General features: G+C 40.2%; 1 protein-coding gene across 1 annotated transcript; it reads right to left on the bottom strand.

Moving 5' to 3' along the window:
- Positions 1-8,120: 8,120 nt before the first annotated feature.
- On the bottom strand, positions 8,121-20,287 carry Pin4 (peptidylprolyl cis/trans isomerase, NIMA-interacting 4). Its single transcript, XM_046420233.2, has 4 exons — positions 20,136-20,287; positions 15,930-16,003; positions 9,138-9,257; positions 8,121-8,297 (listed from the first exon to the last, which is right to left on the bottom strand). The coding sequence occupies exons 1-4, from the start codon at positions 20,170-20,172 to the stop codon at positions 8,139-8,141; spliced, it is 390 nt and encodes a 129-aa protein (XP_046276189.1). The 5' UTR covers positions 20,173-20,287; the 3' UTR covers positions 8,121-8,138.
- Between the last annotated feature and the right edge of the window lie 1,568 nt (positions 20,288-21,855).

Raw genomic sequence — 21,855 nt, 5'->3', positions numbered from 1 at the left:
GACAACTGAGGAATCCCTGATTGAGCAGGTCCCATAATAACCATCTCATTATTAATGGCTCTTAAATCTTGCAATAATCTCCATTTACCAGATTTCTTTTTGATGACAAAAATGGGAGTATTATGGGGAGATACAGAAGGTTGTATATGTCCTTCTGCTAATTGTTGTTTGACCAGGTCATGGGCTGCTTGTATCTTTTCTTTAGTCAGAGGCCACTGAGGAACCCATACTGGTCTTTCTGATTTCCAAGTAATTTTTATTGTCTCAGTGGCCCTTTCTGAAAATCCAACCCATGTCTGTCTGTTCCTTGATCTATTTGTATTGGTGCTGCTATACCTTGTTCTTGTGTTTCTAATCTTTTTCCTTTCCTAAAACCTTGTCTAGTCATAATAGTGGGTGCATTTTGGTTGATGTTATTTGTTAATGTCAAACCTAATTGATCTAGGACATCTCGTCCCCATAAATTTACGGGAAGATGATCCAATACATATGGCTGTATAGTTCCTTCACATCCTTCAGGATCCTTCCAATCTAATACCATTGCACTTCTATGGGGATTAGTTGCCACTCCTAGGCCTCGAAGCGTTTGAGTGGCTTGTTGTAATGGCCAATGTTTTGGCCATTCTTGACGAGAGATGATGCTAAGGTCTGCACCTGTATCCAGTAGCCCATTAAATTCATGTCCTTGAATATTTAGTTTTAGCATGGGGTGAGAATCTAAATTTAAAGAAAGCATAGCCCAATCTACACCTGTGGAGCCTAATCCCTTGGAACCTCTTTCTACAGTACGACTGGAAAATTTATCATGTAGGCTGGGTATTATTAGTAACTGTGCTATTCTATCTCCTGGTGAAATTACTGATATACCCTTTGGAGAACTGGCTATAATTTTTATTTCACCTTCATAATCGGGATCAATTACCCCAGGACTTATCATAAGTCCTTTTAGAGTAGAAGAGCTGCGTCCCAATAATAAGCCTACTGTTCCTTTGGGAAGAGGTCCTTTCACCCCTGTGGGAATGATTTGAACTCCCATCTCTGGAGTTAGTACTGCTCTGGCGGAGGCGCAGATGTCCAACCCTGCGCTCCCTCTGGTTTGTCTGATGAGGGATCTGATGGACAATGTGTCCTGGGCACTACCCTGATGGGGTTGCTGGGTTCCTCCAGTGCTCCGTATATTTGTGGTTTTGGGCCCCGGAGCATTGGGCCCCCCTGTCCATTTTTTGGCAATGGAGCCCGATGCCTTTCTCCACGATATCGTGGATAAACACCTGGTCCTTGTTCGTTTTTTGATAATGGAGTACCCTCTATGGTGGTTTGAGAACGGCATTCATTAGCCCAATGTCTCCCTCTACGGCATCGTGGGCAAATACCTGGTATTCTACTCCTTTGATACCTAGTTTTGTTAAACCCTCCTCCAATGGGGAAATTCCTTTTAAAATGTCCTGTTTGTTCACAATTGTAGCATGTTCTTGGCCTGGCATCTAAAGCCTGTTTTACTGCAGCTGCCACAATTTGCCCTTGTTCATTAATGTCTCTGGCATCTAAAGCCTGTTTTACTGCAGCTGCCACGACTTGCTCTTGTTCATTAATGTCTCTACATAATTTAATATATGTGTTTAAATCTTCATGTTTCCATGGTCTAATGATATCTCTGCACCAACGATTCGCTTGCTCATAAGCCAGGTGTTTTAGTAATGGCATTGCTTGTTCTGTATTCCCAAAAACTCTGGTAGCTGTTTGAATAAGCCTATCTACAAATTCAGCATAAGGTTCATTAGCTCCTTGTATTACCTTAGATAATTGACCTTGTAAACCTCCATGTCCTTGTAAAGTCTTCCATGCCTTAATTGCATCTGCAGCAATTTGTGCGTATACGCCAGGATCATATGCAATTTGTTGCTGCTGATCCTCATAAGGTCCCTTTCCTAACAACATATCTAGATTTCTCTGAGGATAACCAGCTGCTGCATTTCGCCTAGCCGTCTCCTTGCAAAATTCCTCATTGGCAACCTTCCATAACAGGTATTGTCCTCCATTTAGCACAGCTTTACACATATTAGCCCAATCTGCTGGCGTCATGTTCAAGTTGTTAATGGATTCGACCATGCTTACAGTGAAGGGTGCTTGAGGACCATAGGTTGTTACAGCCTCTTTTAGCTGCTTCACTGTTTTGAAATTTAAAACTTGGTAAAATCGCTGCCCTCCTGCCTCAAATTCAGGGCATGTTAGTATTTGAGATCTTGTCTCAGGATCCCAACTATCAACTGCGGGGGTTGGGGGCCTCCCAGCATATGGAGGTGGCGCTGTTGGTTGGACACTTACGCCCTCTGGTGATAGAAAGGTGTTAGTAGCAGTCTCCTGTAGAGGTGGTGCTGTTGGTTGGACACTTACACCCTCTGGTGATAGAAAGGTGTTAGTAGCAGTCTCCTGTTGTAACTTTCCCCCTGATGGCTTTTTCTGTTTTACACTTTCTTTCTCTGTCTGACTAGCTTGAGAGGCCTTCTCTTTTACTTGAATCTTTTCCTCTGTCTGACTAACTTGAGAGACCTTCTCTTTTACTTGAATCATTATGTCTTCTCCTTCCTCTACCTCTACTTTGGACTAAGCAAACAAGATACGAATATCCACAATGGCAATGTGCCAACTGGCAGAGTCCCTGGGCTTTTCTTTTCTATTCTTTTTAAATCTTCACCATGATGGTTCCATTGTGATATATTTAACAACTCCTCCTTAAAAAGCCATGGGCTACATTTTTGTATTGTATCAACGTATGCCCTGACTGCTCTTGATTTTACTGGGATGCCTCCTTCCTCTAACAATTTACTTAACACTCTTTCAGTTTGTTTTTTACTAATTTCTGATCCCATATTTCTACTATAATACAACCCAACAAGATGACGCCAAACAAAACCGAGACAGAATGAAATAAAAAGGGAACAACAAAAAGTCATTATAGCCTTTCTATCCTCCTGACATGTGCATCCGTCCTTTCTCCCTATCTGTTCCTCAGACGTAAATAGTTTTTCCTCAGATGTGAGCGGTTTTTCTTCCGTCTCACTCATCTCCAGGGACAGGCAACTTAAAACAAAAGTGAAGCAAAATAAAAGAGGAATCTTAAAATGGCTACCCATCCTCTCGCCCTGCCCTCAGGGGCGAGCAGTTTCACTTACCCTCAGTCGCTCCCCGTACGGGCCACCAAATGCCGCAGTCTGGCTGGGCACAATCAGGAGCCACTTGTCAAAAGAAACTAACTTTATTTTTAGAACCACACACGCCAAACAAAATAGCCTCTCAGGAAAAATCCTCAGAGCCTCAACTGCCACCACCGGCTTTCCACAAGCCTCTCTCTCCCACACAAGCTTCTCTAGCAAACTTCCAGCTGCCAGCACAACCCCAGCATTTTTTTTTTCTTTTTTGAGATAGGGTCTCACCAAGTTGTTTAGGTCCTTGCTAAATTGCTGAGGTTGGACTTGAGCTTGTGATACTCTTGCCTCAGCCTACTGATTTGCTGGGATTATAGGTTTGTGCCACCATTTCTGGCTAATTTTGAAAATATTGACTTAACACTTTGTGAGTCAGCAATTCACAGGCTGCATCTAAGTCCAGATCACTGTTTCCCTGTGCATTTTCCCACCATGATGCAGGTGAAGATCTGCACCTTGCATCTTTTTCAATCCATTCATCAAGCATACAAATGTGGAAATTCAGCTCATAAATTCCTCTTTCCTGATGTACAAAACAAATCACCCAGGAGTTTTTACATTCTCTGAAGTAACTGAAGGAGCCTATATCCATTTGATCTGAACAATAAGGCTTAAATTTTAGGTGTATTTCTTACTGAAAATGCAAAAAAAAAAAAATTTGGTACTGTTAGAGATGAACCCATGGTCTTGTGTATGGCTAGGCAAACACGTCCAGCCCATCAAAATGCTCTATTTGTGTACTATGACAATTTTTGTTTGGGGAAAAATACACATGGTAAAATATTCAAAATATCCATGACAGGGATTTTTACCCCAGGAGTTCATGGATAGAATTTAGGTGTCTGAATTTGGGGAAAAAAGATATCTTTCCTCCACTACTATGTATCTGGAATTTAACATTTCCTTTTTTTTTATGAATGTAGGCAACAAGTATTAGTAATACTTGTGACTTCATCACTAATAGAAATCAAATTGATTTCATAATTATTGCAGATGTGTCAAATAAATATTGATATTTGTTAAGGTGAGATTGCAAGTCGATCTTAAAGCAGGAGACGGAAACTTTATTCACTAGCCGGTAGTCAAGATCCACCAGCCTACCCAAAGGGATAGGCTGCAACTCTAACCCTTTGACCCCCTCCTGGGGATTGAGTACACCTTTTATAGTCCAAAACCATATTAATCATAATAGCTGTTGCTGTGATTCAAAACCATAAACAAACGTCATGAGATCTAAAATCATAAGCAGAAGAGGGGAGTGGGTCAAAATGTCCCTAGTTGAGTACAAGTTAAAGAATGGTTACTAACATCTAGACAATCAATGTCTGACAGGGTATATTGTCCAAAAAATGGGACCCAAAGAGAGAACAATTTTACAATGTATGAGAATTGCCATTTTGTATTGCCAAACATGCTATGCTAAGCAACTATTGATGGGTACAGAGGCAGGACTTTCCCATGGGAGAAGCAGTGTTTACATGAAGTGGAGTCTCAGGGTAAGATGGAGTCTGTTTGGTCATTGCCCATATAGCCTGGCCCATAACATATTTATCATTATAAAATCACTGGTTGGAGCTGGGGATGTTGCTCAGTCAGAGTGTGTAGTATGTGTTTAGCATGTGCAGAGGCTCTGAATTTTATCTCTATCACCAAAACAACAACAAAGAAACAGTAGTTTTTAGACTTATCATTAGAAATTACCTAATAAAAAGGCATAAATACACATATTACAAATTTTATTATTAGTAGTAGTATTGGGTATTGAACCAACAGTTGCTTTATCACTGGGATACATTCCCCAATCCTTTTATTTTTTATTTTGTGATAAGGTACTGCTAAATTGCTGAAGCTGGCCTACAACTTGTCAATCTTCCTGTCTCAGTCTCCTGAGTTGTTGGGATTACAGGTGTCTGTCAGCACACCTAGGCATGTATTATAATTTAAAATTTTTCAATTACTATATTTCATTGTAGTTGGCATCCTTTTAAATAAATACATAGTCCTATGTATTTATTTGTTTTGTGATACTGGGGATTGAACCCAGGTTGTGTTCTACCACGGAGCTACATCCCAGCCCTTTTATCTATTTATTTTACAGTACTGAAGACTGACCCCACAGGCATTCTACCACTGAGTTGCATTCTCAGCCTTTTTATTTTGAAACAGGGTCTCCTTAAGTTGCCCAGGCTGGCCTAAAACTTGGGATCCTTCTGCCTCAGCCTCCCAAGTAGCTGGGCTTTCAGGGGTGCACCACCATGCCCAGTCTATTTATTTTACTTTATGCATTTGATCAATATTCTGAGAAAGGATCCATAAACATGGGCAAACTGCCAAATGGCTCTATGGCACCAAAATTTTAAAACCCTTGATCTAAGGCTATGAAGGAAAAACCCTCTTACCCTCTCCTCTCAACTCCCAGTTGAGGATTGCCACTTCCAGAGACAGTCTGTGTATAATCAAAAGCAGTATGTGTGTGTGTCTGTGTATTTTTACATCTATAACCTTTTTTGTACTGCTAGGAATGAAACCCAGCACACACTCTACAAATGAACTACATCCTTAGCCTTTTCAAATTTTAGGACAGGTTCTTGCTAATTTGCCCTGGCTGGCCTTGCCTGTGTTCCTCCTGTCTCAGCCTCCTAAGCAACTGGAATTATAGGTGTGAGCCACCATGCCTGGCTTTTTTTTTTTTTTTGCAGTGCTGATGATCAATCCTACAGCCTCAACATGCTAGACAAGCACTTTACCACTGAGATACAACCCCGTTTAATTTTTTTTTTTTTTTTTTGCATACTAGGGATTAAATTCAGGAGTGTTCTATCATGGAGCAACACCCCCAGTCCTTTTTATTTTGAGGGAGGGTTTTGACAAGTTGCCAGGGCTGACCTCCAAGTGTAATTCTCCTGCCTCAACCTCTCAAGTAGCTGGAATTATAGGCATGTACCATCATACTTGGCTTTACGTTGTTTTTAAGATAGTTTCTTTTATTTGAAACTACATATTCAAGTAGTTTCTTTGCCTACTATTTGAACATCTCTATATCATATTGGTATACCTACTCAGTGGGGAAAATCTCATGTAGGCATAAAGCTGATGGGTTGCTCAGAAACTTTTAAAATGGGAAACTTTGGTCTCTAGGTTAAATTGCCATTATATATAAGTTGGGATAATGTAAGGATAACATCAGATGTAAGCGAGGAAGAGAATGCAGTGTGTTAAAAGAAATGCTATTGATGCTGGACATGGTGATACATGCCTCTAATCCCAGTAATTTGGGAAATTAAAGCAGGAGGATTACAAGTTCAAAGCCAGCCTCAGCAACTTAGTGACACAGTCTCAAAATAAAATAAAAAATAAAATGGGCTTGGGATGCAGTTCAGAGGTTCAGTGCCCCTGAGTTCAAACAGTCCCAATAGTGCCAAAAAAAAAAAATTATCGCTCTTGGTGCGGAGATGTAGCTCAGTGACTGAGCATGTGTACAACCCTGGAAATCTAATCCCCAGTACTGCAAAAAGAAAGAAGAAAGAACTGCTGTTAAGAATCACATAGTTGTAAAAATAAATAAATAAAAAGAATCACATTATAGCTGAGCATGGTGTTCCATGCCTATAATTCCAGTTACTGGAGAGGTTGAGGCAGGAGGATGACAAGTTCAAGGATAGCCTCAGCAACTTAGAACCTATCTCAAAAAAAGAAAAAGGCTGGGGATGTGGCTCAATGGTAGAACACTTGAGTTCAATGCCCAGTACTGAAACAAAACAAAGCGAAACAAAAAAGAATCATTTGGTTGTCTGGACAAAGTTTTATTTTTGAAGTAGTATTTTATTATTATTTTTTTACTTTTTTGTATGACACAAATATGGCATTTTATTTATTTAAGGTGGGGAGGTTCTGGAGATTTAGCTCAGAGGCACTTTACCTCTGAGCTACATCCCCAACCCCCCTTTTTTTTTTTTTTAAATTTTGACACAGGGTCTCACTAGTTGGTTAGGGCCTCCCTAAGTTGCTAAGGATGTTTTTGAACTTGCTAAGGATGTCTTTGAACTTATGATCCTCTGGTTTCAACCTCCCAAGCCACTGGGATTACAGGCATGCACACCATGCCCAGCTCAAATATGGCATTTTAAAATTTAAAACTATATATATATACAGAATTTTGGTCCCAGAAAGGAGAGTCAGAATGTAATCCATACACTGAGGTTGAGGGAATGCTGTTTTCATGCTGATATTTGTCCCATTAGCTAGCATTTGGTGAATGGCTTAGTCTAGTAAAAATAACCACTGGAAGAACTAAGTGCCTTTTTCCCACAAATAGATGTTTATTTAAAAAGAAAGAAGGTTTGGGGAAGATTATGTTCCACAGGCTAGGCAATTTAGCTTCTTCACCAATAGGTGAAAGCTAAGAGACAGTGGACAACATTCAAAGTCAAACTAGCATTGTGTATGTTGCTAAATAAATACAATAGAAAAAAATTAAAAGAGTTAATGTTGAATGGCTAAATGTGCCATGTACTGACAATGGAGTTAATAATACCTGTCCTGGTAGATCAGTTCACTAAATTGTAAAGGAGTTTTGTCCAGGAACTTCCTGCATGATCCTCATTTACGAATTCATCCGTTCAATACCCAATATTTTCAGTTGCATGAATAGTGTGACCTGAGATTTGACTCCCGTGAAGATGATTTCTGAATAAATTTACAGGATACACTGAGAGGTAAAGTCATTCTGGGAGGAATGTAAATACAGGTTAAAAGTATTACACTTGACTTACCTTCTGAGAATTACTGACTGAATACTGAGTGTAGTATACACTATATACCCATCCTATTTTGTATCTACAAACCCATACCGACATTTCATAAAATACAAGGATTATTAATTACCTTTAAAGAAATAAAATGCATAAGACTTACTCTGTTTTTCATATGATTTTATTTTCTCCCTTCAACCATAATAATATGATATCCAAATTTTGTCTTAACTGGTGGGTCTGTAAACACAGGTTTATCCATCCCACTTACAGGCAAGGCAAATGCTGCTTCTTGAAATGGTCCAACCATTGACCCTCTTGTCATCCAGCCCAAGTCACCCTGAAAAATCCAAAAGATATATGATACCAAATGGCCCTGAAAAGGAAACAGTTCTACAGTAGCTTGAAAGAACTTTTCAATATGAACCATAAGGTTACTAGGTTTTTAAAAATTATTTGTTCTTGGGGCTAGGGTTGTGGCTCACTTAGCATGGGCAAGGCCCTGGTTCGATCCTCAGCACCACATAAAAATAAATAAATTAATTAAAAGATATCGTATCCAACTACAACTAAAAAATAAATATTTAAAAAAATTATTTGTTCTTTTTAGTTATACATGACAGTAGAAAGTATTTTGATATATCATACATATATGGAATACAACTTCCCATGATGTGGAGTTACACTTGTGTATTCATACATGAACATAGGAAAGTTATATCTAATTCATTCTACTTTCTTTCCAGTTCCCATCCCCCCCTACTATGTTTATTCATCTGGGTTATGTAGGAGTTATTTAAATGAGAACAAATAAGTAGAAGTCTAAATCTAGACTGAACACACAAGCACTCATAATATTGCTGGGCTCTGAAGTTAGCTGTGCAAGTTTGGTCATGCCAGGGTTAGACATAGGAAACTCTTTTTCAACTGTTCACAAGTTGGACATTTGGACCTCTTTTTTTTTTTTTCCAGTAGTACTGGGGATCAAACCCAGGGCCTCTGTGCATGCTAAGTACATGCTGTAGCTAAGCTACAACCACAGGCCCAGAAATTGGACATTTTTGTGCTTAAGATCTTTAAACCAAGATCTGAATAAAATTAATAGAAGAAATTAAGAAATAATCCTTGCTTTTGTGTTTGCTCTGTGGAGGCCAGAAAATTTTAAATAAAAGCAACATACCCCTTGCCTGGCTTTATCTTCACTATATTGTGTGGCCACTTCATTGAATCTCATTCCAGACTTTAACTTTTCCATGGCTTCCATGATTTTGCTGTGTTTTTCACATAGAATGTGTCTAACCTACAAAGAAAAAGCATGTACTTGTAATACTTGGACACCCAAATGATTCCTCTCAGTACAGCAGTTACATTCGGATTAATCTCACCAGTTAAAAATAGTTTGTGGAAAATGAAAATCCTGCAAGTCTGCCCAGTTGGATGACTGCCACAAATTTATTATCAAGACAGTATCTCAGAACCCTGAAAGAGATGGAAAATGGGCACTCTGGCTATGGGAACCTCCCCTCTTTCAACATGTATCTTAGTGGTAACAAAAAGAAGAAACATGATTGACAGCATGTTAGCATCCAATCTCAGCTCTGCTGTATGACCTTGGGCATGTCTTTAAACCTCCAAATGTTTCCCCATTTGTGCACTGAGATAATAACAAGACCTATGTGTTCTCCCGGGGTTGTGAAGATTGAGATAATGTAGCTAACATTCAATAAATGTGATTATTTCATCGGAGTAGGCATGCTATAAAAAAGCTCACCAAGAAATATTTTCTACCCAAAGGGACCTAATGTGTAACAGTCACCCCACAATTCAACACTCTGAAAAAGTATCACATATTGAATATTAAGAATACTAAAGCAGGGGCTGGGGTTGTGGCTCAGCATTAGAGCACATGCCTAGGTTCGATTCTTAGCACCACATAAAAATAAATAAATAAATAAGGGTATGTGTCCAACTACAACTAAAAAATATTTTTAAAAAGAATACTAAAGCAGGGGGCTGGAGTTGTAGCTCAGTGGTAGAGCACTTGCCTAGCATGTGTGAGGCACTGGGTTCAATCCTCAGCACCACATAAAAATAAATAAAGGCATTGTATCTGTGTACAATTTAAAAAAATAGATGCATAAAAGGAATACTAAAGCAGGACATGGTGTGAGGATCACAAGTTCAAAGCAAGCCTGAGCAATGTACCAAGCCCCTGTCTCAAAATAAATAGGGCTGTGGATGTAGCTCAGTGGTAGGGAACCCCTGGGTTCAAGCCCCAATACTCCACCCCTAGCACACACAAAGAATACTCAACACAGGGTTGGGGATGTAGCTCAGTGGTATAGTGCTTGTCTAGTATGCATGAGGCTCTGGATTCAATCCATAGTAGCAAAAAATAAACCTCAATAGTATAGAAACATTCATTTTGACCTGTGTTTACATAAAACAATGGTTTTTTTTAAAAAAAAAACTATTTCTAAAATGATTTTGTCATCATATCTGTTTTGGAGAATTTCCTATTTTTCAAACAATCAGTTTTTTGTTTCAGTGGGTATGGTGGCTCATGCCTATAATCCCAGTGACTCAGGAGACTGAGGCAGGATCGTTGTAACTTTGAGGCCAGCCCCTTCTGTTTGATGAGACCCCATCTCAAAAAATCAAACAAAAGGGATGGGGATATAGCTCAGTGGTACAGCACCTCTGGGTTCAATCCCCAGTACCACAAAAAAACCAACCCCCCAATAAAACACCAACCAACCAACAAACAAAAAACACCCCAACAACCCCCAAACCCATAATCATTTGTTTCACATTGGAGGTGATAAACTGGGGTATAGTGAAAGGACTCTCCCTGTTAATTTAGACAAGCAAGCTAAGTATCTTTAGGGTTAACTACAAAAATCAGGGAGATGGAGAGTATCCTCATCCCACTGGAGTAACTTTTTGACTAGTGGAGTTGAATGCACCAAAGGAAAGAAAAGCAGGGCTCGGAAAGCCAAATGTCTACAGAACACGTTCAGCACTATCCAAGGCAGACAGGGTAAACAATCTGGAGAAATAGCCAGAGTTAGCCTGATGGGAAACAAGAATGGTTCATAAGACCTCAAACTGACCTGGCCACAACAGCATCTAGACTGCACCTCTCTTTTTACTTCCACAGTTATGAAGCAGCCTTTTGACTTACCTAATTTTAGTAGTGTACACAGCACTCATGATCACAGAAAGGGGACACTGCCCACCATTTTATAAATGAACAAATATTATGGTTTGGACAGTGTGACAGAGTGAGTTTGTAGGACCCATGGTGTTTTGTAAGTGTGATGACCAGCTGGCAATTCTATAACTGTGTCTTGGAAGAGAACCAAGCCCCTAAGTTCAGGAGCGATGAGCATGGAAGAGGTGGCTGAAGTTGTGGGTGTTGGTGAGATTACTTATGGAGGCTTTGCAGGATGAGAAGAGAAGGAAATAAAGCTGAAGACAACCTTGGAGAATATCAATGTCTGTGCAAACAAGAAAGCACAAAAAGCCTAACAAAAAGGAAAGGCAAAGTAGGTAGGAGAGAAAAGTGTGTTAGAAACCAAGTAAGAAAAAAAGAAGAGGTGAGGGTATAGCTCAGTGGTAGTACTTGCCCAGCATACCTAAGGCCATAGGTTCCATCCCCAGCATTGCAAAACAGACAGACAAAAACAACATAGGAAAAAGTTTCAAAGAGGAAATGATCAACAGGGTTAATTAAGTGCTATAGATATTACGAAATAAATATAATAAATTTAGCAATGGATGGGACTGGGCATGTAGCTCAGTGGCAGAGTACTTGCCTAGTATGCATGGAGCCCTGGGTTTGAATTCTAGCAACCCACACAAACACCAATGACTGATCAATGTCCTTAGCAAAAGGAGTTTCAGAGGTGCAGAAGCCCAGATACAGCAGGTTGACCAAGGAGGCAATATGAAGTGGGAAGGTAAACCATCATGTTGGGCATTTTCAACTAATTTAGTTCACAAAGAAGAAAGGGCTCTAGTTAGAGGAAAAAAAAAAAGCTTGAATATGTATACATTTTCAAGATTCCTGAGCATATTTTCAGAATTAAGGGAAGGATCCAGTAAAGAGTGAAAGGGTGGAGACAGAACAAAGACAGGAGGGTACAAATAAATGAAGGCGCAAGGCCTGGTCTTCAAAACACTGTTTGAAATAATAGCTTTAGCCGGGTGCTGTGGCACATGCCTGTAACCCCAGTGGCTTGGAAGACTGAGGCAGGAGGATTGCAAGCCCAAAGCCAGCCTGAACAACTTAGCAAGACCCTGTCTCAATAAAATAAAATAAAATGAACTGGGGATATGGTTTAGTGGTTAAGTGCTCCTGGGTTCAATCCCTAGTGTGAAGAAAAGAAAAAAAGAAAAATTAGCTTTAAAGGAAAAAGGGTGAGGAGAAAGAAGGGCAATTTGGGCAAAGATAACTTTGTTGATGAGGGCTGAAAGCCAAGGAGTTCCTGAATCCTTGTGAAAATATTAAAATATCATTAAGTCACTGATATATTATTAAATTTAACAAATCAATAATTTAATTAAATTAAACTAATTACCAAATAATTATTGTGAAAATAATAAAACTACTTAAAAGTTATCAGGTACTTAATGTTTGCTAGACACCCGTGCTAAGTGCTTTACTTAAATTATCTCATTAAATCCTCACACCAACCTATGAGAGTAGACCAGTATTTCTTAACTCTGGTAGCATATTCAAATCACCTCAAGAGCAACTAAGAAAGATATCAAGGTCTAGGCCCCACTCCAGAGATTCTGATGTAGTCTGTCTGGAGTGAGCCTCTAGGCTCTTCAGGTGAATTGGATGCAAACCCAGGGTTGGGAACCACTGGACGAAGTTATCTGCTGAGTGGCTGGAGCAGAGTGGTAGGCAGCTTGCGGTGAGTAGTAAAAGACTGGTGAGTAGCAAGGCCTAGGGCCTAGCTAAGATTAGATGACTGGTACTAGTGGCCCCAATCCTCAATATCCTATGGGACTCTCCAGTAGGGCCCAGCAATTCTGGGTTTAAGTACAAAGAAAGTAGATCATTGGATTAATCCTCAGCTGGGTAATTTGGAGGTGGATGTAGTGAGGATGACCAAAAGGAAAAATGTCAGGGCTCCTTAATCCATGGATCAAGCCCTTAGATTCAATTTGCAGTTCATAGGAAATAGGACAGGAGAAGAAATATGAAACCTGAGAGAAAGTGGGGAGAGCAGAGCGGGCTTGAGGGCCTGGAATCTGGGAGGAGAACAAAACAGGAAGGGAAGGAAGGAAGCTGTGGTCAGCAGGTGGGTCTCAGAATCTATAGAGCTTGTATACAAGGGTAGGGTGTGGACACAAGGGTGGAAACTGAAATAATCAGAGGATATGGAAGGAGCAGAGACCCTAAAAGCTAGAGTGTCCCAGGGTCTCTTCCCTGCTGAGGCCTTTGAAAACATTGGAAACAATTCAGCTGTCCTTCAACAGGTTAGTGGTTAAACATACTATGGCACTTATACATCATGGAATAACTATTGAAGCACACAACAGTTTGAATGAAATCTCTAGACAACTATGCTAAGTGAAAAAAAAAAAAAAAACAATCTCATAAAGTTACATTTAATATTCTTGAAAATTATCAAATCACACAAATGGAAAACAAATTAGTTGTTTCCAGGAGTTAAGAAGTGGGTAGAGGAAGGGGCAGGAAGGAAATGGATGTAGTTATCAATGTGCAACAGGAGAGGTTCTTGGGGTGATGATAACGTTCTATTCTTTGAATGTATCAATGTCAATGTCCTGGGTGTACTACTGTACTCTAGTTTTGTAAGATGTACTATTGGGGAAAAGAGGGTGTAAGGTATTATTTCTCACAAGTGCATGTGAATCTACAATTATCTTAAAACAAAAAACTTAACCCAAATCTACTTTACTACCAAATTACATATCACTCCTTTCCATATACCTTGTGTATAGCCATTCTGGAATTAATTTTTCTATAGAGGGCATGGTGTTTCTTTAAATCCACCAGCAATACCTCTTTGCTCTTTGGTTAGGTGGTCATAAAAGTTGCTATTTGAGGCAACTTCCAAATTGCATATAGCCAAAATTAGCCTAGAATATTCTTTATGAAGATGTCATACTGGAGACTAACAGTTAACTCTCATTAGCCCAACTCCTGAGTTGTAAAAGTGACCAATTCTTCAGCTGTACAGCATATGAAGCACCTAGGTTGTATTTAGGGTCCATGTTTTAGGAAAAATTTCTTTGAACACCAGGATCCCCACTTTTCATGGTCGGATGGTCATACAGGAATGGAGGACAACTGCAGAAAAGCAATCATCTATCTCCTCATTGAATAAATGAATCAAATTATAGACTCCCAAATCCTAACTTGGGAACTGCCTTGTTACATAGCACACGGTAGTATAGTTCTGTTTCCAGATTAAATTTTCTCATGCAGATGCTCCTCTGGGACTAGGTTAAGTACTTCATGTAATATTTGCTGAGTGTCTCCTACTACCATATTTATGGTCAAGGCCCTGGATGATGCTGGGAGCCATTAGCCAAGTAGGTATGACAATTTCCTTGCCAGCGTACCCCATGTTGCTGACATGTTGCAGTGACATTGAATGTAGGTGACCTTGCTCAAGGACCAAGGCAGATTAGGGTGTTCCCGGTTTTAAGATAATCGTGTTTAGGGCGTTCCCAGTTTAGGTTCCAGGTTTAAGGTTTAAGATTATTCCTGCTGGGAATAGGGCGTATCCTGCTGCCTGAGTTCCCCTTGAGTTCTCACGGGATTCAGACAGTATATTTTGGAGATAGAAGCCCAGTGGACGTGGACTTGGGCAGAGAATTTCCCCAGAGATTTCCCCAGAACGTGATTGTAGACGGCTGGTGTGAGTTCGGGAATAAAGAGTTGCTGTTTGAATCTACAAGCTGTGTGGTGGCTCGTGATTGTGTGCCCAGCCAGACTGCGGCATTTGTGCCCAGCCAGACTGCGGCATGTTTCCAGTATGACATTCTTCATAAAGGATATTTTTTTAGGCTAATTTTGGCTATATGCAATTTTCATCTTGAATGCTGACTTTTATAAGCACCTAACCCAAGAGACTCTCCACTGATGGCTTTAAAGAGGCATTCTGTCCTCTCTAGAAAAATTAAGTCCAGTGTGGCTATACATGAGGTATATGGAAAGGAGTGGGCATATAATTTGGTAGGAAAGTAGATTCAGGTTAAGATTTTTTAATTGGGTTTTTAAAGATAATTGTAGATTCACATGTAGTTGTGAGAAATAACATCTGTACCTTTTGCCCTCTTTCATTGAGAATATCTAACAATGTTTTAAGGAATAATAGTAAAGTATGAAGGAGCCTGAGAGGTGGTACACACCTGCAATCCCAGTGACTCAGGAAGCAGACACAGAAGGATCATAAATGCTCACATGGGAGGATTACAAATTTGAAATCAGCCTGGGTAACTTAGCAAGATCCTATCTCTTAATAAAATTTTTAAAAAGGGCAGGTGATGCAGCTCAGTGGTAGAGCATTCTTCACTTCAAATTCCAGTGCCACTATAAAATAAACAAATAAATAAAAAATAAAAGCAGTAAGAAATTCTAGATGTCTGAGAAAACATTTGAGAAAATATTTAAAAGGAATTTTAAAAAATATTTTTATAGTAGATGGACACATTTTTTTTAATGTGTGCTGAGCATCGAACCGAGTGCCCCACATGTGCTAGGTAAGTGCTCTACCAATTGAGCCACAACCCCAGCCCCTAAAAGGAATTATTTTTTATAAGCAAGATTGATTCTTATTTTCCAGTTCTGCATCACCTTGGTTTTATGTCAGTGTTAGGTTAGCCTTTAAGAATGAGTTAAGCATCGTGTGTGTGTGTGTGTGTGTGTGTGTGTGTGTGTGACTAATGCTGAACATGGAAAAAGGGAACTAGTGAATCAACTCACCTTTACTGCATTGCCACCACCTTTGGGTCCCTGAGCCTTCTTGTCAGCATTGTCACTCCCAGAGGCTGCTCCCCCTTTAGAGAAGAGATTACAGGTACTCTTTTAAACTGTACCTTGGTATTCACAGAAAGCTCCAGCACATAAGACAAGTTGATACTTCCATCATAGCATGAAACTACAAAAGGGAACTCTGCCAGAAACTTTACTATATCAAACTAAATGAAATCTGTGACTCACCTTTCTTAAAACAAAGGAAATTCATGCCCTTCGTAAACATTACATCAGAATGGATACATGAATGAATGTGCTAATGGATGAATGAAAGCTTCAGAGTCCTGGTCCAGATTTTCTGGACTCAATTTCCAATCCTGCCTTCTAAGGGCAAACCCCTAAACTCATAAGTACTGCAACTATAGATTGAGCACTCACAATTCCAATAAGTAAAATTTCCAAGAATATATTTGGCTAAATAATATATTCATGTTTAAATTCCTATAGTCTATTACACTGCCTATTGATGTCTCCCTATGAAAAATCATTAATATTTAGATTAATGACCACTGGCAGCACCTTATATTTTACTGTGAGGCTGATGTTCCCAATAACTATAGCTGGATTAAGTGTTCAGTTAATAAACATTTCCTAAGAAACTACTAAGTTCCAGGTATTGGAAGTACAAAGATGAATAATCCATAGGAATTCACATTCTAGTGAGGAAGACAGATCATTTCAGGAGAATGCAGCAGGCACAGAGAAAATTATGGACAGGAGGTTGTGGAAGCACATTTTAAGAGGACATTTTAATCAGGCAGGGAAGACTTCCTGGATGAGCAGGAGTTGACTAGCTGAAGAAAGGAGATAGGGACATTCCAAGATGGGAGAAACAGCATATGTAGGAAATTGTACAGATGAGGTCAATTTGAGGCAGGAGCACTGTCAGATGGGCCAGCCTAGGGGAGGGGGCTTAATATCAAGACATGAGAGCCTTTGGGCCCCATTAAGGAATTTGGATCTTTTGTGTGTGATGCTGGGGATCAAACCCAGGACCCTGGGCATGTTAGGCAAGTGCTCTGCCCCTGAGCTACACTCTCAGCTCAGAATTTGGAATTTATTCTAAAATATGGAGCCATCAAAAAGTTTTGAGCAGGAAACTTCATCTTACTTGTATTAGTACAGGTTGAGCATCTTTAATCCAAAAATCCAGAATTCCCTGAAATCTGAAACTTTGTGAATACTTAACACAAAATTTCAGATTTTGGAGCATTTCAGTTTTCATATTTTCAGATTAAGAATGTTCAACTGGTAAAGTCTATACAAACATTCCCAAATCCACAAAACTCCAAAATTTAAAACACTTCTGGTCCCAAACATTTTGGACAAGGGATATTCAACCTGTGTCTCCAATGCCTAGCACAGTGTCTGGCACACTACTGGTGTTCAGTAAATGTTTAATTAAACTGAAAATCAAAATACTGACTACCAGAAGTCTAAGAAAATGTTATTACTAAGAATTTTACTAGGCCAAACTCGTAATTTGCTATGTATTCACTTTTTTTTTTGGGGGGGGGGGTACCCAAGGGTGCTTAACCACTGAGCTACAATCCCCAGCCCTTTGTATTTTTTGAGACAGGGTCCTGCTAAGTTGCTGAGGCTGGCTATCCTCTTGCCTCAGCCTCTGGAGTCACTGGAATTACAGGGATGTGCTACCACACCCAGCTGTATTTACTCTTGAATGCTGATACCTTCCAGTTATCCCATGCTCTCCTCTCCTGGATGCTATCATCTTCTAACTGCCAACTCACTGCCTTTCATTTACTAAGGACTCTGGCCTCAACTTGGGCTTTCTCTCCACTCTCAGTCCTGCCATCAACTTGGGTGATTTCACCATCTAAATTGAGGAATTTCTTCCAACAACCTAATCTCATAGTTCTGAATTTTCCTCCTGAATGCCCATGCTCTCTACTCAGGCCACCTGTCCCAGGGGCACATGACAAAATTGCATCACTCACGTAGTTCAGTCTATGTTTACAAACTGATCTTTCAAGATTTCGTATACCCGATTCTCACAACACCAGCTCCTTGACTTCACAGAGTACCACCACTGCCCCACTCCCACCCCTACCACTGAGTTCCCTTATCTTGCTAAATTACCCTAGACTATCAGACTTCTCCTCCTCTTCCCAGGCTGGACCCCTATGCTTGATCATCTGAACTGCATTCCAATGGCACCCTTATTTACCATGTGTTGCTATCCTACTATCTTATTTATTTCTACTGGGAATTGAACCCAGGTGTGCTCTACAACTGAGTTACAATCTCTGGCCCTTTATATATTTTGAGATAGGCGTCATTAACTTGCTGAGGCTGGCCTCAAACTAATGATCCTCCTGCTTCAGTCTCCCACGTAGCTAGGATTACAGGGCATACCACTGTACCCAGCTTCTATCCTACTAAAATTGTCCAACAAAACCTCAACGTTGGCTCAAGGCTACACCAGGCTTTTTTTGATCCAATATTGTGCCAGTTGCAAGGCGCTAGGTAAAATTTGAGTGTGTAGACTGTGTTTTCTCCAAATTCATGGCCTTCAATCTGCCAGGCTCCCAGCCCTGAGGGCAATCCTTCTATTTGTGTTTCATTTCCACTCCCAATACCACATTCCAAACTTTTGTCACTCTTTTCAAGACCCGTACTGAAACCCTGCCCACCTCAGTCTTAAAAAAAATACTCTTGCCTTCCACTTTATTAAGGAATTGAAAGCATAATCTCCCTAATTTTATGCCTTTCCCTTCCCTGGCTCCAATTTTTTACAACAAAACCCATTCTGTCTCTTTCTCTAGACCTCAAACCTGCAGTGCCACTTCTATGCAAAGGTCAGCCGCTCCACCTCAGTCATAGGCTCCAGTTTTTCTGAAATTTCATTCTTCTGTACTTTGACCTTTCACCCTACTGGATCCTTCACTTCAGCCTCACTCTCATATTTTCCCTCTTCTGATGAAACAAACAAAATAAAACTGTCTCCTAATGTTTTATCCTCTTCTATCTCCCATCCCATTTTTATGCTTTTTTAATTAAAACTTTCGAGAGAAGTCCATACTGATTGTAGCCAACTAATCATTTCCCTGTCAGTCTTCTAGTACTACAATATGGCTTCTGCCACTCCACTGAAACCACTCTTTCCTAAGGTCACCTTTAATTTCTAAGTGTAAAATAGTATTGTTTTCATCTTATTTGGTCTCTCTATTGTGCTTAACAGACCATATCGTCTTTCTTTAAACATTCTAGTCTCTTGGGCCTCTGTGACATCATCATTCTACCACTTTCTCTTTTGATTTCCCATAGCCAATACCTTAGTTCAGGCCACCACCATCTCTGAGCTGGAGTACCAGAACAGTCTCCTTATGGGTCTTCCTGACCCTTAACCCACCTTCTTAACATCATATAGAGCACTCTCCATGATTTGTTTTTGTTTGTCTTCAGTGAGAAACTAATTGCCATTCTGTCTTGATTTTTTGCTCCAGCAACACCACACTGCACAAACCATACTGTTTTTCACCTCTGCTATTCCTGCTGTCGAGAATGCTTTGCCCTATCTATTGCCCATCTTGGCCTGCCAAATTCAACTCCAGGAAGTCTTCCCTTCCCTGTTAGTTTCCACAATATCTGTCACAAATCTCTCTAAGTACTGCATGTAGTATGGTACATTATGGTTACTATACTTCTATCTTCCCATAAGAGTAGCAATGTGTACCTTATTTTTATATCCTCGCACTGTGCTTAACACATGTGTGTTCAATTGAAGAATGAGTCCTTCCTCCATGGTGGGCATGTCATTCTCTAAGCACTTAAGAGAACCTTAGGACTATCTATATGGGTTTCCTTTAACTGGTGGCTTTTGATGAGATTACACTTTACAGCTGTAATAATCCTTGAAATAGCAACCCCAAGTCATTGCTTCCGAGGAGCCATTCCTACCAGCTTCTACTACCCACCAGAACGGTCCCTGCACTATATTCCAAAGTGTTTACACAAGTAATACCCGGTCGCCCACTTATCCTTTCCAAGCCTCGCCGGAGGAAGTCCTGACATAATCTATGGCAGCTCTGTGGGTCCACTTGCTGCCTCCGTCTTGGACCTGAGAATCGCTTGTCCGTTCATTCCCCTCTCCTCACCCATCCCCATTCTCCCTGGTTATTTTGGATGCTCTACCTTTCCCCGCTTTTCCACCTTTTCCTTTGGGCGGCATCTTCGAAACTTGCCGTTGAACTCTCAACTGCTCCGGTAGCCGTAAAAAGCCCCTTCAGGCCCCATGGGTATGTCTTAAACAATGCCTGTAAACGGCATCATAGTCGACCATTTTAATCGCGGCTCCAGAAGCAGGCATAGCTTGGGACAGACCCAGTCCTTTAGCTCTAGGACCAACAGGGCTAAAGATGATTGACCAATAAGAAGCTGGGTGCCGTATTGAGGGGGCGGAGACAAAGGTGGTGTTGGGGCGGGAAAGCCCACCTCTGCCCTTTTTATTACTTCTTCAACACGCCCTTATTTGCACCACTTCCCCCGCATCCCCACTACTTCCTCCACGCGTGCGCAGTGAGAGCCTCCGCCTTCTGCAGTCCCTTGGCGCCAGCTCTGACCAATCCCTTGGGGTCGCTAGACAAAGGGAAAGCAGGAAGAGTTATGGTGGCCACCCACTTCCGCGGCCGTCCTCCCTTACGTGGGGCCTGCCCTCCCTGGGCATTTTTCTTTCTTTCTTCTTTTTTTAAACATTTGTTTATTTTTAGTTATAGGTGGACACAATGTCTTTATTTTTTACTTTATGTGGTGCTGAGGAATGAACCCAGCGCCTCACGCATGCTAGGCGAGGTATTTTTCGTTTTTTAAATTTTATTTTGCAGCTGTAGCTCATTGAGTTCAAAAGGTGGTTTTAAAAAAGGCCTATCACCCACCCCTCTGCAATACTCTGTCACGGAGAAACGTTGGAAGCAGTCTAAATGCTAAATACCCTCAGTAGTTTACTGTTTAAATAAATAAACAGTAAAAAAAATAAACAGTAAAAAAATGTTTGAACAACACAAAGTGATATTATGCATATTTGAAATGATGATTGTAAGACTGTGTGTACACATAGGGGAAATGGCCTTAAGGAAGATTACAGACCAAGATACAAAATGTGATTGCATTTTAAAGAGTATGTATCATGTACTATATAATCTATGCATCTAAATGGCAGGCAGTCTATAGGGTACAGCAAAATGTGACAAGTGGTATTAGTCTACACAGGTTGTTGTGTTTTTCTGTATTTTTTCAAAGTTCCTATAATGGTGCATCATAATGATGTGGTTAAAAGCATGAATTCTGGAGCTGGATTGCCAGATTTCAAATCCCAGCTTCACTGACTACTATCTCTGTGACCTTGAGGAAGTTACCTCACTTATCTGGCTCCGTTTCATCATCTGTGAAATGGGGTTGTTGATAATAGTACTTACAGAGTGTTAAGAGAATTAAACAAGTTCCTATTTGGGTGGTTTTCATTTGTTTGTTTGTTTGTTTTGCTTTAGGTACTGGAAATTGAACCCACTGAGCTACATCCCCAGCACTTTTTATTTTTTATTTTGAAACAGGGTCTCACTAAGTTGCTTAGGGTCTTGCTAAGTTTCTGAGACTAGCCTCAACCTTGCAAACCTCCTTCCTCAGCCTCTCAAATTGCTGGGATTACAGGTGTAGCCACCATGACCTGCACAAATTCCTATTTGTAAAGCACATAAAACAATGAGTGTGAAGCACATAAAACATAGAGTGAATTTAAGATGAATGATTTTTGAACTTGTAACCCTTGTTTTTTCTTCCTTTACCAACAACCAGCCTTCATTTACCATTAATTTGTGCATAATGTCAATTTTTCCTCTCTTCCATGAGATAGCTGTCC

This window comes from Marmota monax, unplaced genomic scaffold (genome assembly GCF_021218885.2).
Source record: "Marmota monax isolate L192 unplaced genomic scaffold, Marmota_monax_Labrador192_F-V1.1 WCK01_AAM20220418_F8-fsc00364, whole genome shotgun sequence".
Taxonomy (NCBI): Eukaryota; Metazoa; Chordata; class Mammalia; order Rodentia; family Sciuridae; genus Marmota; species Marmota monax.
Note: the sequence above shows the minus strand (reverse complement) of the source record. Positions and strands in the feature narration are given on the sequence as shown.

What these genes read in the sequence shown, in the direction of transcription:
- Pin4 (XM_046420233.2), bottom strand. Translation starts at nt 20,172, where the DNA reads ATGCCGCCCAAAGGAAAAGGTGGAAAAGCGGGGAAAG. An exon ending in AGGTGGAAAAGCGGGGAAAG is followed by an intron (nt 16,004 to 20,135) that starts GTAGAGCATCCA and finishes TCTTCTCTAAAG; the next exon opens with GGGGAGCAGCCTCTGGGAGT. An exon ending in GTGGTGGCAATGCAGTAAAG is followed by an intron (nt 9,258 to 15,929) that starts GTGAGTTGATTC and finishes TTTTCTTTGTAG; the next exon opens with GTTAGACACATTCTATGTGA.